General features: G+C 40.2%; 1 protein-coding gene across 1 annotated transcript in view; it reads right to left on the bottom strand.

Moving 5' to 3' along the window:
- MLYCD (malonyl-CoA decarboxylase) overlaps window positions 1-12,001 on the bottom strand; it is a 30,255-nt gene extending 18,254 nt beyond the window's left edge. The window contains exon 1 of the mRNA XM_036751286.1: window positions 11,328-12,001. Within this exon, the coding sequence (XP_036607181.1) occupies window positions 11,328-11,930 (603 nt within the window). The 5' untranslated portion in view covers window positions 11,931-12,001. The remainder of the gene's footprint in view (window positions 1-11,327) is intronic.
- Window positions 12,002-17,345: the final 5,344 nt, after the last annotated feature.

Below are 17,345 nucleotides of genomic sequence, written 5' to 3'. Positions count from 1 at the left end.
AAATCCCCTCAGTACTTATCCTGGTTCAGTGCTGCTTCTGAGAAAATCAGTAGTCTGTTTGGACTTGAAATCATTCCAGCTTGGTTGAACCTACTGGAGTAGGACACCAGAGTAAAAGGATTCTTTTTTATCAGTAAAATACCAGTGGAAGTCTGAACTTTTCAATTATTTTGTATATACACAAAGACTTGAACTAGGGTCTGAGGTTCAGGGGTCTTATCTTGGTCTAACGTTCATGTGAAATATAAGAGGCTCTTTCCTATGATAGGAAAAGAAAAATGTTGCTTCTCTAGGCAGTCAGGCTCCAATGCAGAAATTCTTACCCTTTCTTTGGCTCATGGGCCACTTTGGCAGTCTGATGACACATGTGGACCCCTTCTCAGAATGTTTTTAATGCATAAAATAAAACACGCAGGACCACAAAGGAAACCTATTATGTTGAAATACAGTTATTTAATTTTTTTAAGTCCATGGACCCCAGATAAAGAAAACCTACCCTTGGTAAAATCAGGGTAGGTAAAATTCTTCCCGAGCTCTACCAACCTGCACAGCACTCATACCAGACCTATAGCTGCCAGCTAAGTTTGTTTCCCTATGAAATCCTCTGTCCTTCAAAATGTTTCCTCTTCCAAATCTGAACTTCTATTCAGGAGCATCCGACTGAGCAAGATTTCAACTTATTATTAGGTTAAAACTGTTAAAATGTTCACCCAAATAAAAACTTACTAAAATATCTAAGTGCACCATGCATAAAATATGAAACAGTTTTTAAATGCCACTAAGTTGAAGACACAGAACTAATAGAGGGAGGGTGCTGACCACAAACAGGCAAATGAATCCATCCTTTGATTACTCAATATGGAAGTTTTCTCTAATGACACAGATCATAACCAATCTAAACTTGACAATCCTGTGCAACTCTTTTCCACATTCTCCCATATTTTACCAAAGGGAATCTACTCAACATGCTAAATCCTTCCTTGCTTTTTTCCTGATATCACTAGGGTACCAACGGGGCACTCTGATTCTCCACTGGTCATCCCACTTTTGCTCCAGATCAGTCCATTTCTTTTTTTTCTATTGTACTTCACGGCATTTTTTTACTCCTGTTGTTTGAAATTTTATATTGGTTATATATTGTAGCTCATTTATACCTACTATGTAACATTTTATTGAATGATGGTCCTATTTCATTTTGTGAAGCCTTTTCTATTGCATATATTGCTGCCATGAATGCTGGTAGAAGATGGGCCTTTGTAACTCACTAATGTTTTGAGAATGTTTGATAGCACAAGGTGCTAGAGGAGATCAGATGGATGGAGTGGAACAGAGGACACAAATGGAAAGAAAGGTTCCTTTGGAACAAGAGAGGGTCTCACTTCAATCTCTGAGACTAACAGGAAATTAGAGAGGATAGGTAAGAACTGAAGTTCCTTACCTTAGAACTGACATTCCTAACTGAGAGACCTTTTTGTTTTCCTAAAATAGGCTGAGCTAACAGCTACCTGTGCACTATAGTAGAAAGGGAAATGATTGGAATTCAAGAGTCCTGAGTAGGCTAGTGACTACTTATGACACTTTGGGCAAACCGTGGTATGGACTAGATGATCTATGAGGTCCCCTCCAACTATAAAAGTTTATTCTAAGGAACAGAATAAAATAATATTAAGAGTTGAAAGAGAACCTTGGGATCATGTTCATGGAATATAGAAGAAAATGCTGGGAAGATTCCTTTCTAGTCATAACATCAGTCAGAATTTGAAGTGAAGTCTTTCACATACACCACCAGATTCTATAGGCTCCTGCTGTTCCAATAATGGACAATCTCTATACATATTGCCAGCTACCAACCACGTAAATTAGTCCCCTTTTACTGTATCTGTGTTTTTGTAAAATCAGTTCTATCTCCCCCCACTGGAGATCTAACTTCCTGGTTTTTCTACTCCTTTGTAATTCTCTCACCTTTCCCCTTTTTAAAACCCCAGTGTTTGGAAACACTCCACAAAATGTTACTGACCCATCCACCTGAATACTTGGATCTTATCTCAGAGACATTAGCAGATAAAATGCAAGTTTTTTTTTCTTTTAATTCTAGATAAATGATGACATCGAAGGTATAGTAAAACAGAACTCTTTTCCCACCCAAAAGTGACGTTACCAGGCATTATTTCACAAGTTTATAGAAAACATAATATTTCATTTTTAACAAGAGAAAATTCTTTCCATGAGGACATAATTTTTGTTTTAAACACATTTTGCCACATTTTCAATACCAAAAAGGCTAACTCTATAACCCTTTCCTATAATAGCACCAAGTGAGCACAATGTACAATAAAATAGGCCCCAAATTTCAAAATATTTTTGGTCCAATCAAAAATCTCATAGCTGTGCTGACTTGTATAGAACATTAAGTCTGAGGCCTATTTCTAACAGACCTAATACCATAGTGCTAAGTGATTCCAGGCAATTTAAAGAGTCACAAACTGGAAAAAAATATACTTCCTGTTTACAAAAGTCCTAAAATTCTCCAATCTCCAGGATAGAGGCTCTTCCAACAATGATAATAACAATAAAAACAAGCTTATTTTGAGAAAATCATTAATTCAATAAGTTTTTTTTAATAGCACAGGACTATGAAGTAGTGCAGTGAGCATACAAGTTAAAATATAATCCCTGCTCTCAAGGAGTTCACAGTCTACAAATATACATGCAAGCTACTGTAATATAAAGCAGAATACACAAAGGTTAAGTGATGACATAATATGAAAAATACAAAATACAAAAGAAAGTACTAGACAAAGACCAAGCACTTAAGAAATTTAAGGGTGAAGTCATTTCCAGCAGGCTTCATGGAAGAAGTTGCACTTGAATTGGGTCTTGATGCACTGAATGGATTTCAACACAAAGAAGTGACTTCTCTGTTTTTGTTTTTTTCTTTCGGAGCTTTTTTTGGGAGGGGGAGGACAGAAAAGTAGGAAGCTGTATAGTTCATCTGAGGCATGGAAAACAGCATAAACAAATTCACTGAAGTGGCAGTATCAGAAAGGGGATGGTGAGTAGTCCAGTTAGACCATAAAGTAGTACAAGGGGGAGTAGGAAACAAGGGGAATAAAAGATTGGAACCAAATTATGGATGGCTAAAATAAAAAGTTTCTATTTCTACTTTATCCTGTAAGAAATGGGGAGCCACCTAAAGTTTTTGATCTGTGTCTGTATTGTGAGAATTTTTCCATCAAAAATTATCAAGCTGTTTGAACTATCTGGCTAGCTGCTGTTGTGGGGGTGAAAGACCAACACAAGCCCAACACCAAGAACTCTGCCAAAGCCTAGGTTCTTTTGATCTGCTTTACTAAGGAAAGCAACCTTAAGGGGTTGACAAGTTTACTTTAATTCAGCATACAAATACCACTCACCCAGTTCAGGGGAAAAAGCCAGCACCCTGAACTTCGGAACAAATACAAACAAATTACAAACATCGACAGACAGACCTTGTCTGATTCAAATCCCAATACATAGTTACCAGAGCTTAACAAAGTCCCAGCATCCGAATTTACGAGCTGGAGGGCTCTTAGCTACAGCTGCCTGGAGTCTCCACATCAGCACACTACCAAGAGTGAGAGCCCTGAGCAAACAGCTCTGTCTTCTCCTCTTATACTGTTTCAGACGTCATCAAATGTCATCTGAATGACCAGAACTTAGGCTCCTAAGATTGGCTCTTGAGTTAGCACCTCCCATTAGTACCCTGGGAGCTTCACACCCACATAGGCTTAGCACCTAATAGGGGTTTGGGCCTGGGGCTTAGCACCTAGTAAGACTCAATGAAATACACTGAATTAATCAAAGGAAACAAAAGCCAAACTCTTCAAGGGCACTTGGTTGAACTGAGTGGTAAGAGCCCATTTTGCTTAACCAACACACAAGCACAGGTTAAAGTGGGGAAAACAGACTGGGAAGGACAGTTAGGAGATGAGGTTTTGAATTATGATAGTTGTAATAGGAGTGGAAAAGACAAAAGCAAAAAGAAAATATACTGTAGCAGTAGAATCAATAAAACTTTTTTTAAATTTTTTTTTGAGGGAGGCAGGTAGGGCAATTGGGGTTAAGTGACTTGCCCAAGGTCACACAGCCAGTAAGTGTGTCAAGTGTCTGAGGCCAAATTTGAACTCAGGTCCTCCTGACTCCAGGGCCGGTGCTCTACTCACTGAGCCACCTAGCTGCCCCCAAATCAATAAAACTTACTGTAACTTATTTAACAGTATAGTAAAGAGGAGGTACTTCAAATCACCAAGCATATCCAGGGATCATAGATTTAGAGTTGGAAGGGACCTTAGAAGTCATTTAGCCCAACCTTCTCACTTCATAGACCAGGAAACTTGGAGAGGTTAAGTGATTTGTAAAACATCACAATGTAGTAAATGGAAGACGGATTCAAACTAAGGTTCTCTGACATCTGAATCCCCTCCTTCCAAAGTACTATGATGACACTTAAAATAATCTTATAAGTGACAGTGTCAATTACCAGGTATGTCTAGTAGGATCATCTCTCTTGAGATAGAAATGATCTCAGAGATAACCCCATGTAACCCCTCCATTTCAGGGATGAGGAAATGGAGGCCCAGGGAAGTAAAGTGATTTGCCTATAGTCATACAGAATTTTAACCCAGGACCTCTCACTCCAAATAAAATGTTCTTTCCACTACAGAATACTATTTTCCCTTGGCATGGGGCCTAAGATGCATCTATGTTTTCATAAATTCAACACAAGTTATATAGAAGTCTATATTATAATAAAGCTCTTGTTTATTCTTATGCATATTTAATAGATTTTGAGTTAGAATGAGCCCAGGAACAATCCAGTCCAAACTCCTCCAAAATTTAATCTAATTAAACAATCACCTACTAGAACTAAGCTAGGGATACAAAGGAAAAAAAAAGAATTGGAACTTAAATCAGGGAGGGGAGGACAGTACACAGAATGGTCAACAAAAAATAAATAGGAGATATATGCAAGATGCTTTGAAAACCTTAAAATACTTTTTAAATTTCTGTTATAATTGTTAATTTTGGTGGGCTGAAGAAGAGCACTAATAATCAGGCAAGGAGATGGTCTGTTCATAGGTAGGGAGGTGGAAGATGGAATGAAGTACATGGGGAGTATAACACAGGCTCAGATGGGCAAATTTAGATACACAAAGCCCAAGTGACACACCTAAAGACAACAAAATCAATTGAGTAGGACTTAGGAATAAATCCCATGTTTCCTGTCCCAGTCTAGTTTTCCTTCTTTCCCAACCGATAGCATCATTTAGCAACCTACAGGCATAAAACACATAACCCATAAGCCTTCTTCATCTTTGTATATATCTGCATCTCATGTTGTATCTTCAAATTATTATGAGATTGGTATCAAATGTTCAGCTGCTGTGAGGACAATACCAGTGATCATGAGTAATCACAGAATTTCAAAGTTGAATAAAAGCTTAGTGAGCACTTAGTTTAACCCAAACTCAAAAAGTAATCCCCATGACAAAATACCTGACACCTTCTTAGTCTCTACATGAAAATCTTCAGTAAGGGGAGTTTAGGCAGTTCATACCATCTCTAGATGTAGCCTATTCAAATTTTCAATAGCTCCATTTGCTAGGAAGTTTCTCCTTTGTCAATGCTAATGCTATTTTTTTTTGCAACTTTTGATCCTGCTCACAAGAAGCTTTAGTGGCTCCCTAATACTTTTAGGCTCAAACATAAACTTTGCCACTTAGAGCCATTCACAATCTGGCTCCAACATACATTTCCAATTATTCCATATCACCCTTCCTAACACTGTATGTTCCAGCCAAACTGGTCAACTTACTATTCTCTGGACATGAATTTCTATGCCTCCACCCTCACCTCTTCCCCCTTACTTTCATGCCTAAAATGCTCTCCTTCCTTACCTCTTCTCTTGGATTCCTTAGCTCTCTTAAAAACTCAGCTTTTGTGACACCTTCTACAGGAAGTCCATCTTTTCTTCTTGTCATACAATTCATTGATGGCATCTTTTATTCCTGTTCTCTGGTTGGTTGCAGCCTGCTCACACCTTCTACGCATCCTTCCTTTCCACTGCCTGGTATGTGGTACCCTTCTTTAATTCTTTGAAGGCAGGATATTCCATACGTGGCTGACCATATAGCAACACTGATACAAATTTGTATTGACAAGATGGGCCTTTGTTTACTTGAGGTCAGTAAAAGATTCTGCATGTTCCCAAAATCAAGCCACTCCATTCTGCTCCTTTTCAACCTTAAGCCCAGCTTACATTATAAATAATAAGATGTAGTCCACTGTTGTTTATCACTTAAGAAAACCAGCTTGTTTCCTAATGATACGTCATTGAGAATGTCCTCAATTCATGTATAGTTACAAAGATTTTGTTTAGATTGGAAAGTAACCATATAAATCATTAGTTACTGCTGTTCTCTTAGTAATTTTTTAAAAGTATTTGTCATACCCAAAGACAGACACTGTGCACTATAATTTAATTTGTAGAACTTTTCCCACAAGGCCCACTCCCCCCCCCCCCCCGAATATAAAATGGACAGCAAAGGAAGCCATTTTAATATTAATGGAGACATTTTAATATTAATGACATTTCTTTGAGGATAGAGCTTTAGGACAGAGAAATGCAAAACAAAAATAAAAACAACATTGAAGGAAAAGCCAAATGGAAAGATCTTCAAGTCAAATGTTATGATGTCATAGGTCAGAAGAGTAGTGAAGTGACCTTCCTTAGGCCACATCCTGAGGTACATCATCTCTCTGGGCTTCAATCTCTTAATCTGTAAATGAAGGGATTGCCCCGAATGATCTATAAGGGATATATGCTAGTTCTGAGCCTCAATGACTGCATGATTGTATGTAATCTCACATAGGTCAGATTCAGATGATCATATTAATAATTCATTTACATAACTGATTTAATTCATAGCAAAAAAATCAATCCTAGGTGGTGTTACTCCACATTCCTACTGAGTTGACCTCATGCAATATTTTTCTTCATTTGGAAATGTGCTCTCTATGGACAAGAAAACTGGGCAGTGATATGAGGCCTTGTAGTATCTTGGAAAAAAGTGCTGAACCTGCAGTTAGGAGATCCAGATTCAAATCTTGGCTCTGACAGTTAGTAGCTATGACCCATTTCCTCCCCTGTAAAGTTAAGTTGAATTAACCTCTATTACTTGCCTCACAGGGTCAAAGAAAGTGTTTTGTAAGCCTTAAAAATACTATAGATGAGTCCAGCTGTTATGTAAAACCCTGTACTGGATCCACCAGATTTTTCTGGGCAAACCTTTCCACTACTTAAATCACAGTATCATCACACCCTCAGTTGTCATGTCTTCCTTTTAATCAACAGATAAGAAATGTCAAATTGTTGGGCTTTCTTTTTGGAGAGAAGAGCAGGGCAGGAAGAATAGGTAAGTTCACTTACCCTTTTTTCTAGCACTGAGGAAAAATGGATTTTATAGTGTTATCCTTCCTATCCCCCACTCCTCAAAATGTGCTAAAACTTTATTTTAGCCAATCTTGATGTCTTGATGAGAATCTTTCTAAAACCATTTAAAATGGCAGACCAAACCTAAATCAAACTTTTCTTATAATTTTCAGAGTTTAGCATTGTGACCATTAGTTATCAAATCAATATTACCCTCAAGGCCTATGTTGTGTGACTTCCAGAGTTTGCTGATACACTAAATCACCAGACTGCCATATTTTTCCTGTTCTAATTTTGACTCTGCCCTCAAAATCAGGCTGTGGGCCATGGTGTCAGAAGTGGCAATGGTTCCTTCTCAGTGTCCATTACTATCATCTCATTTATTGCTTCTAATCTGCTATGAGTCTTAAAAATCAAAAAAGCCAAGCTCCCTAAAATTAAACATAAAAAGATTAAATAGGGTTCTGGTGGAAGTATTTCCAATGGAGTAACATATAACCTTGCAGTAGCTCTCAGGGATTTTTTTGGTGGGGGAAGGAGTGAGGGAAAGGGAAGGCTTTCTAAACACAGGAAACCTCATGAGGAGAAGCATAAGTTGGAGAATTGGAATAGTGTAAAGTTTGTGGAATGGAGTCCATTTGAAACAAAGTTGGAGAGACCAGGTAAATGCAAAACATGCAATGACAACCTTGAGTACCATGACAAGGAGTCTGAATTTCATTGGTAGGGAATAGGAAGCCTATGAAAAATTTTGAGCAGAAAAATAATGTGATTAGTTATCTGAATTAAAAAAACATTAATCTGATAATAATGTGAAGGATGAATTAGAAGGGGGAGAAAATGGAAATGAAAAGATTGGTTGGTAAATGAGCTTTTCATAGGAAAATTTTCAGGGGGTAGCGAGCTGATCAGTCTGGCTGGTACAAAGTTTACTGTGGGAAACAGTGCTAGAAATGTAGCTTGGGGACAGATTGCTGAAGATCCCAAATGCCAAATTGAGGAGTGTAGACTGGAGGAAGGGGGAAATATTGGAAAGTCAGTTAAGAGTTTTGAACAATAGACTACTGGTTTACAGTTTCAGAGAACTTAGTAACATCGTACTTCCTTAAAAGCTGAAAACTTAAGCAACACACCTCAGAAAGTTTAAATAGTAATTTTTTACAGAAGAGTAAAATTTTATGAAGATGAACTTATACCATATATGAAGAAGCCAAATTTCAGGTTATATCCTCAGATCAGCACAGACCCAGGCAATATGCTGTATGCATTTTCTCTATCTACAACCCTGGAAACAATGAGAACTTTGGCACAGATTCCTGATTTCAATTAAAAACACTACACAGTTCCAGAGAAATATACACCTTCCATGGGAGGGACTCGAGGAAGTATGCAGGATTACAGGGGCAAGTTCAAAACAGCTACCTAAGTATTGTAAGCCCTTTTCTGCACACAGCTTTGAACGAAAGGTAGGCTAGAAAGTTTTAATACCTGCCTTTAACTTTAGTTTTCAACTGAGTATGAAGAAACAAGGTGACAGTTGACAGAATTAGAAATCATAGCTTCTAGGTAGGCTAGGAATTGAAAGACTGAAGCTAAGTCTTAGGAACAAATATAAAACCTAATACAACTCAACATGTCAATTCACCATACATTTTTGTCACTTTGTAATTGATATTCACTCCTTAACTATAAGAGGCTCCTTACAATTTTAAAGGACTCAAAATCTGGAGGCAATTAAAAAGTAAGGAGAAAAAAAGCTCCAGCTAACATTTTCAACACACTACTAAGATGCGTGTTTGTTACTCAAGTGAAAATAAATAAATGAATAAACAAATAAATAGCCAAGTGCAACTCATTAAGAATAACAATATTTATAGATGTTACTTTTGTTTGCCTGCCTCAACTATCCTGTGACATAGATAGGGAAAATACCCCCATTTTAATGCAGAAACCAGGGGTCAGGAAGTGAAGTGACTTGTTAAGGTGAAATAGCAAATAAGTGGCTGAGTGGAGACTGAACATCTAGTACTGTTTTCATTACATCACACTCTCAAAGGTGAAGGAATATAGGCTACATATTAAATACACACTGCCAAGAGCTTTACAAATTAATATCATTCTACCTTGGCAAAAAGGTGCAGGCAATTGGTTCCTCCCTAACTAGCACTAATAATGAATTACTCTGCTCAGCTTTGTTTGTTTTCAGTAATGTAATCTTTTCCCAGAAAGAAAAGACAAAGTTATTCAAGCTAACAAGTATTTATTTAGCTGCTACCATTGCTTCTAGATGAGGAAAATTTGCTTTATCAATGTAGGTTGGTACCTTCTCTAGCACTTCTAGTTTTAAAGAGTTGCCTAATGCACTGAGAGGTTAAGTGATGTGCCCTGAGTCACATGGCCAGTAAATGTCTGAGGTGGGACTTGAACCCCAAGTCTAACTGATATGAAACCAGTTTTCTATCCATTATATCAAATTGGATCTAACCCAAAGAATGAAGTTCAATATTATATACTTGTGTTACAAAGGTCCTTAAAAATTATCTAGTCTAATTCTCTTATTTACAGTGGAAAAAAAAATAAGGCCCAAGAGAAATTAAGTGACTTGCCTAATGTCATACAAGCTGCTTGTGTTGCACCTAGGTATTCATTTCTGGAAGCTTTGTTCTTGTTCTACTATACCACAGGGACCTCCAACATCAAGGAAATGTCAGGTATCTTGAGGAGCAGCTTGGCAGAGTGGATTCACAGAGGGCTGACCTTGGAGTAAGGGATCCGATGTGACCTACTGGCTATGGGATCCTGGGCAATTTCCTTAACTCTCAATGTTCTAGGCAACTCTATATGACTCTAAGTTTCAGAGAACTTACTGAACTGTATTGGTAGGAGTTTCCCCAGTGAAGACTTCTTTATCCAAACAAAATCCCAAGTTCGGTATCTATTCTTCAGGGCTTTTAAAGATCACATCTCCAGGCTTTTGCTGGGGTTCTCCCCCCAAGCCTGTTATGTATTCCCTCCTCACTCACTGCCTTTTCCTTAGCTCCATCTCTGCTCAACTTAACCCTTCTGCTGTTCCAGGATCCTCAACCCCCATGCCCCAGCTATTAGTACCTCCTCGAAAAGACTGGAGGGCAAATCCAACAGCAGACACTCACTAGCTGTGTGACCCTGGGAAAGTCCCTTAACCTTTTTTGCCTCAGCTTCCTCATCTATAAAATGAGCCAGAGAAGGAAATAGCAAACCACTCTACTATCTTTGCTAAGAAAACCCCAAATGGGGTCACAAAGTCAGATAGGACTGAAAAAAAATGATTTAACATGTCACAGAGAAAGCACTTAAACGCTTGTGGATTCATCTATTTCACCTTTGTTGGTGACTGAGATGGATCAAAAATCCAAATCATTGTTCTTTACACTACAGCACATACATCACAACAACTACTTCTGACACCAAAAGAGTAACCGTGAAAGCCCAAGTCTCGAGGTCTCGGTTTCCTTATCTGTATTGTGAGGAGCCAGATGATGATATACTTGGGTCACTTTCAGTTCTATCTCTCGTGAAACAATAGTGTATGTTTTCATGACACATAAAGCGCTATGCATCAGGGAATGTCATTGCTGAGGGACTGGACCGTGCTTAAAACAAAGTAGGTGCTTAAAAAACTCTTACTGATTCCCATCCGTGGGGTGGGGGTGAGGGTTGAGGTGTACTTCTGGTTTTGGACCTGGAGGGGAAGGAAGGATAACGGGGGAGGGCCAGAGCTACAGGTCCAGGAACCTCCTCGACCTGGACGCCCTTTCCGGGGGCTGCGGGGCTGAACCCCTCGGCCCGGGCAGACGGGGCCGGCGTCCTTCCTTACCCGGACGTGCGGCCCCTCGGCTATCTTCAGGGCCTGCGCCTCTAGCAGGTCTGCGCGCAGCTGGACCAGAAAGCGCACTCCGCCCTCCAGCTTGCTGATGTGCTGGAAGAGGCCTCGGTAGCGCGGCACGAGCGCGTAGCGGAGCCGGTCCTCCGCGTGGAGAAGGGCGCCGGGCTCCCGCGGGGTAGGCGCGGGCAACGAGGAGATCCCCGGTCCCATCCCCGGCGAGGTTCCCGGTGCCGCGGCCCCCACCGCCGCCCCTAGGCGCAGCACGCCCGCGCTATGCTCAGCCACCTGCCCGTGGTCCACGCCGAAACCCCGCGCCAGGCGGCTCAGCAGTTCGGCCCGCTGGCTCGCGCCCTCCAGGCTACCGTAGAAACGCATGAAATCAGCGCACTGACCCTCGGCCGGGGCCGGCGTCTTGTCCCGGAGCTCGTAGGCCGGGGCCTGCGGCACGGTGCGGCCCAGCAGTTCATCCATTGCCCGCTCCAGGGTCGCTCCGGGGGCCCCAAGTCGTCGCGGCCGGGGCCGGGTTGGAAGCCGGGACCGGAGTCGCAGCCGCAGGAGCTTATGCGCTGACAGGCCGGGCCCCAGGCCTCTCATGGCGCCCAGCGCCCGGGGACAGCTAATAGGGACCCCGGCCACCACCAGCACCCCGTCCTTCCGGAATCCTCGAGCTGCTCCGGGCCCGCCCATTGGGCGAACTTGGGGGCGGGCACGGTAGCGGCCAATCAGAGAGGCAGGCGCGTGGCCGACTGCCCAGTGTGGCCAAGGGTCAGACCCGAGGGAACCTAACCCCGGGACCATCTCCGAGCTGGAACTGGAAAGGAGCCCGGTGGCAGCTGGTGGTGCGTGAGAGGCCGAGGGCTGCCACCGGAAGTAAGTTTGTATGGAAACAGGAACGTGTGGCATCTCTCCCCATCCCAGCCCGAGGGGTCGCAGCGGGGGTGGGGCCGAGGAGCAGCAAAGACCTCGGGAACTGACAGCCAACCCAGGGCATTGCCCGGTTCCCTCTCAGAGTCCAGGGAAACTCGATGGACGCTTCCAGGGCCCAGCCAGTTCTTGATCTTAACTCTGACTTGTCCATGTGCTTCCAGTCCCTGCCCTACTCTGCTTATCCATGACCCTCAGGGTCATCCCTCTTTCTCAAGGACCGCACACTCCAAGGAGAGATAGAAACAAGTATTATTAAGGGCCTACAACGTACCAGGCGAAGAGCTTTACTAATATCATCTCATTTATATCCACTATCCTGGGAGGTAGTACTATTATTAACCCCATTTTATAGTTGAGGAAACTGAGGCAGAGAGGTAAAGTAATTTGTCCAGGCTCACACTTATGTGTTTGAGTCGGAATGTGAACGCAAGACTTTCTGACTCCAGTCTCAACACTTAATCCATTCAGTTACTTAGCTATTTACAGCTTCAGGAGTAACGAGCTCCAGCTGGTGGTTTCCTGGTAACTTTTTAATCACTGGTTAGATCCCCCCTTTCCCATCCCTTTCTATTAGAGAGGGCTAGAAGGGGAGTCATAATGTCAATCAACTAACAAGTATCTTTTAAGAGCCTCCTATGTGCAAGATTCTGTGCTAGATGCCAGGGATACAAACACAAAAATGAGACAAACCTTGGCTTCAAACAGTTTAAAAATTTATTCAGGAGTATATACTCCATTTATATATACTTGAATTTTGCAGAGTACCTTATCCACATTGTTGTTAAGTCGAGTTCAACTCCTTGTGATCTCATCTGGGGTTTTCTGGCAAAGATACTGGAGTGCTTTGACATTTGCTTCTCCAGCTCAGCTCAAGCTGAGGAACTGAGCCAAATAGGGTTAAGTGACTTGCCCAAGATTAGACAGATAGTAAATGTCTGAGGCTGTTTTTTTTTTTTTTTAAATTCAGGTCTGATTCCAGGCCCTGTACTCTATCCATTGCATCACCTAGCTGTTTTGGTAGTTAACCAGAAGATTTTTAATTCTGTGCCATTTTACAGAAAAGGTGCCAAACTGTATCAGTATGTGGAATTTGCTCATCTGGGAAGTTTTTTGTTTTTTTTTTTGGAAATAGTGTTTTATTTTTTTTTAAATGACATGTAAAGATAGTTTTCAACATTCATTTTTTTTATAAAATTTTGAGTTACAAATTTTTTTCTTTCTTCCATTCCGGCCTCTTCAAGAGGCAAGCAGTCTGATTTAGGTTATGCATGTTCAATCATGTAAACATATTTCCCCACTAATCCTATTGTGAAAGAAGTAACAACAAAAGAGAAAACCCATGAAACCAAAAAAATTGAAAATAGTGTGCTTCAATCTGCATTCAGACTCCAAAGTTCTTTTTCTGGGTATGGATAGTATTTTCTATCATGAGTCTTTTGGAATTATCTTAGATCCTTGTATTGCTGAGAAGAGCTAAGTCTGTTATAGTTGATCATCACTCGATGTGGCTGTTACTATGTACAATGTTTTCCTGGTTCTGTTCAATTTATTCAGTGTCAATTTATGTAAGTCCAGGTTTTTCTGAAATCTGCCTGCTCATCATTTCTTGTAGAACAATAGTATTCCATTATATTGATATACCACAACTTGTCCAGCCATCCCCCAATTGATAGGCATCCCCTCAATTTCCAATTCATTGCCCCCACATAAAGAGCTACTATAAATATTTTTATACATGTGGGTCCTTTCCTCTTTTTTTATGATGTTTTAGGGATATAGACCTAGTAGTGGTATTGCTGAATTAACAGGTATACACAGTTTGAGTGCCCTTTCAGGATAGTTCCAAATTGCCCCCCAGAATGGTTGATCAGTTCACTACTTGTTTTAGCAATTCGGCTAGCAGCTGTTGTGGGGGTGAAAGACCTATACAAGCCCAACCACAAGAATGCTGCCAGCACAGGTTCTTTGATCTGCCTTACTAAAGAAAGTAGCTTTAGGGGGTTAACAATCTTATTTCAATCCAACATATAAATATCATTCACTTAGTTCAGGGGAAAAAGCCAGCACCCTGAACTTCAGAGCAAATACAAACAAATTACAAACATCGACAGACCTTGTCTGATTCAAATCTCAATTCATAGTTACCAGGGTTTAACAAAGTCCCAACATCCCGGTTTACAAGCCGGGGTGCTCTTAACAGCTGCCCAGAGTCTCTTCCAGTCATATACTACTCTTCCAGTGAGTGAAAGCCCCAAGCAAATAGCTCTGTTCTTTCTTTTTATACAGTCTTTGTACATCATCAGACGTCATCTGAGCGACCAGAACTTAGGTGCCTACTATTGGCTGTGGTCTTAGCAATTCTCCGTAGGATCCTGAGGGCTTCATGCCCACATAGGCTTAGCACCTAGTAATTAGGGGCTTGGGGCTGGGGCTTAGCACCTAGTTAGACTCAAAGAGACTTAATTAATTTATTATTCTAAAACAGTAAAAAAGTCCCAACTTAATTGATATTACACTACTCCAGCAACAATGAATTAGTATTCCAATTTTCCCACAACTTCTCTAACATTTAGTATTTTCCTTTTCTGTCATATTAACTGATCTGACAGCTGTGAGGTGGTACTTCAGAGTCCTTTTAATTTGCATTTCTCTACTCAGTAGTGATTTAGAGTATTGTTTCATATGACTGTAGACAATTTTAATTTCTTCCTCAGAAAATTGTATGTTCATATCCTTTAACAGTTTCTCAACTGGGGAATGCCTTGTCGTCTTATAAATTTGATTCAGTTTTCTGCATATTTGAAAAAGGAGGCCTTTGTCAGAAACACTGGTTAGTTTTCTCTATTTCAATTTTATTGATTTCTTTTGATTTTCAGAATTTCCAATTTGATGTTTAATTGGGGATTTTTAATTTTTCCTTTTTCTAGCTTTGTTAGTTGCTTGCCCAATTCATCTTTCTGCCCTTTATTTTGTTCATCTAAACATTTAGAGATTAAAAAAATTATCCTTAAGAACTCCTTTGGCTGCATCCCATAAGTTTTGCAATGTTGTCTCATTGTTGTTCTCTTTGACGAAGTTATTGATTGTTTCTATTCTTTGTTGTTTGATCATTCTTTTCTTTTAATTTATTTTTTATCTTTGGTTTACAACACTCAATTCCACAAGTTTTTGAGTTCCAAATTTTCTCCCCCTCCCTTTCTGCTTCCCCCCCCTGCCCCAAGAGGGCATGGAATCCTGTATATGTTCTACATATACCTTCGCATCTAACTTATTTACACAGTAGTCAAGTTGTAAAGAAGAATTATTTCCAATGGAATGAGTAATGAGAAAGAAGAAATAAAACCAAAAAAGAAGAAGAAAAAAGAGACCAAATAGTTTGCCTCAATCCGCATTCAGACTCCATAGTTCTTTCTCTGGATGTGGATAGCATTTTCCATCATGAGTCTTTTGGAGCTGTCTTTGAACCTTGTATTGCTAAGAGCTAAATCTATCAAAGTTAGTCATCACAGATACCGGGTATCTGTAATCATGTATAATGTTCTCTTGGTTCTGCTCCCCCCAGCATCAGATCATATAGGTCTTTCCAGGTTATTATTGAGTGAGATGAATGAAAGTCTGCCATTTAGGGAAAAGAGGATACTTAATAATTTAGCTTCCATAATGCCTGAATAATATCTTTAAGTTTAAGAATTAAAGGCCCCCTTTTCCCTCCCGCTTAAACTTGCACATACACCACATATATCCACATCTTGCATACTCATAGGGTGAATACCACCTGTAGCTGCTGTCTGTTAGTTTGAGGTTAAGGTGTTAGATTAAGAATCTTTCTTTCTTTCAAGAATGTGAGGCCAACAACCCCCATGGATGGGGATGGAGGTCCAGAAGGGGGGGGGTCTTTTGGGGGCTTCTTAGAATTGTTGTTGTAATGGGGCTTCTTAGAATTGTTATGTAAAGGGGCTTTTGGGGGGGCCCTTTAAGAGGTATATAAACTGACTGCCTATCCTCCGAAACTTGCCTCCCCACCCCAGACCATTCTGGAGTGGGCGATGCCCACTCTCGTGAGAGACTTGCAAATAAAGCCTCTGTCTTTACCTTGAGAAACCTCTGATTGTTATTTCATTTTGGGGGATTATTGTCCCACACATTATGAAGTCCTTCTGTTCCCCATTTCTTATAGCACAATAGTATTTTATTACATTCATATACCACAACTTGTTTAGCCATTCCCCAATTGTTGGGAATCTCCTTATTTCCAATTCTTTGTCACTACTAAAAGGGCTGCTATATATATTTTTGTACGTATGGGTCCCTTTCCCACTAATATGTTATCTTTGGGATATAGCCCTAGAAGTGGTATTGCTGGGTCAAAGGGTATGCACATTTTTATAGCCCTTTGGCCATAGTTCCAAATTGCTCTCCAGAATGGCTGCATCAGTTCATAACTCCACCAACAATGTAACAATGTTCTAATTTTCCCACATCCTCTCTAGCATTTATGATATTCCCATTTTGTCATGTTGGCCAATCTGACAGGAGAGATGTGGTACCTTAGAGTTATTTTGATTTGTATTTCTCTAATCAATAGTGATTTAGAGCATTTTTTCATATGACTATAGATATCTTTAATTTCTTCCTCTGAGAACTGCCTGGTCTTATCCTTTGACCATTTATCAATTGGGGAATGGCTTGTATTCTTACAAAATTGACTCAGTTCCCTGTGTATTTTAGAGATGAGGCCTTTATCAGAGACACGGGTTGTAAAATTATTTCCCAGTTTTCTGCTTCCCTCCTAATCTTGGTTGCATTGGCTTTGTTTGAACAAAAAACTTTTCAGTTTAATGTAATCAAAATTATCCATTTTGCATTTCATAATGCTATCTCTTGTTTTGACCCACTCATTCTTTAGGTTTATTTAGTTTCCAATTAATTTTTAATATGTCTTTCCATGGCCTTTTATTACACATAGTTTTTATTGCATCATGATCTAAAAAGGATGCATTTAATACATCTACCTTCCTGCATTTGAATGTGAAGTTTTTATGCCCTAATACATGGTCAGTTTTTGTGTAGATGCCATGTACT

The sequence above is a fragment of the Trichosurus vulpecula genome, chromosome 3 (genome assembly GCF_011100635.1).
Source record: "Trichosurus vulpecula isolate mTriVul1 chromosome 3, mTriVul1.pri, whole genome shotgun sequence".
NCBI lineage: Eukaryota > Metazoa > Chordata > Mammalia > Diprotodontia > Phalangeridae > Trichosurus > Trichosurus vulpecula.
Note: the sequence above shows the minus strand (reverse complement) of the source record. Positions and strands in the feature narration are given on the sequence as shown.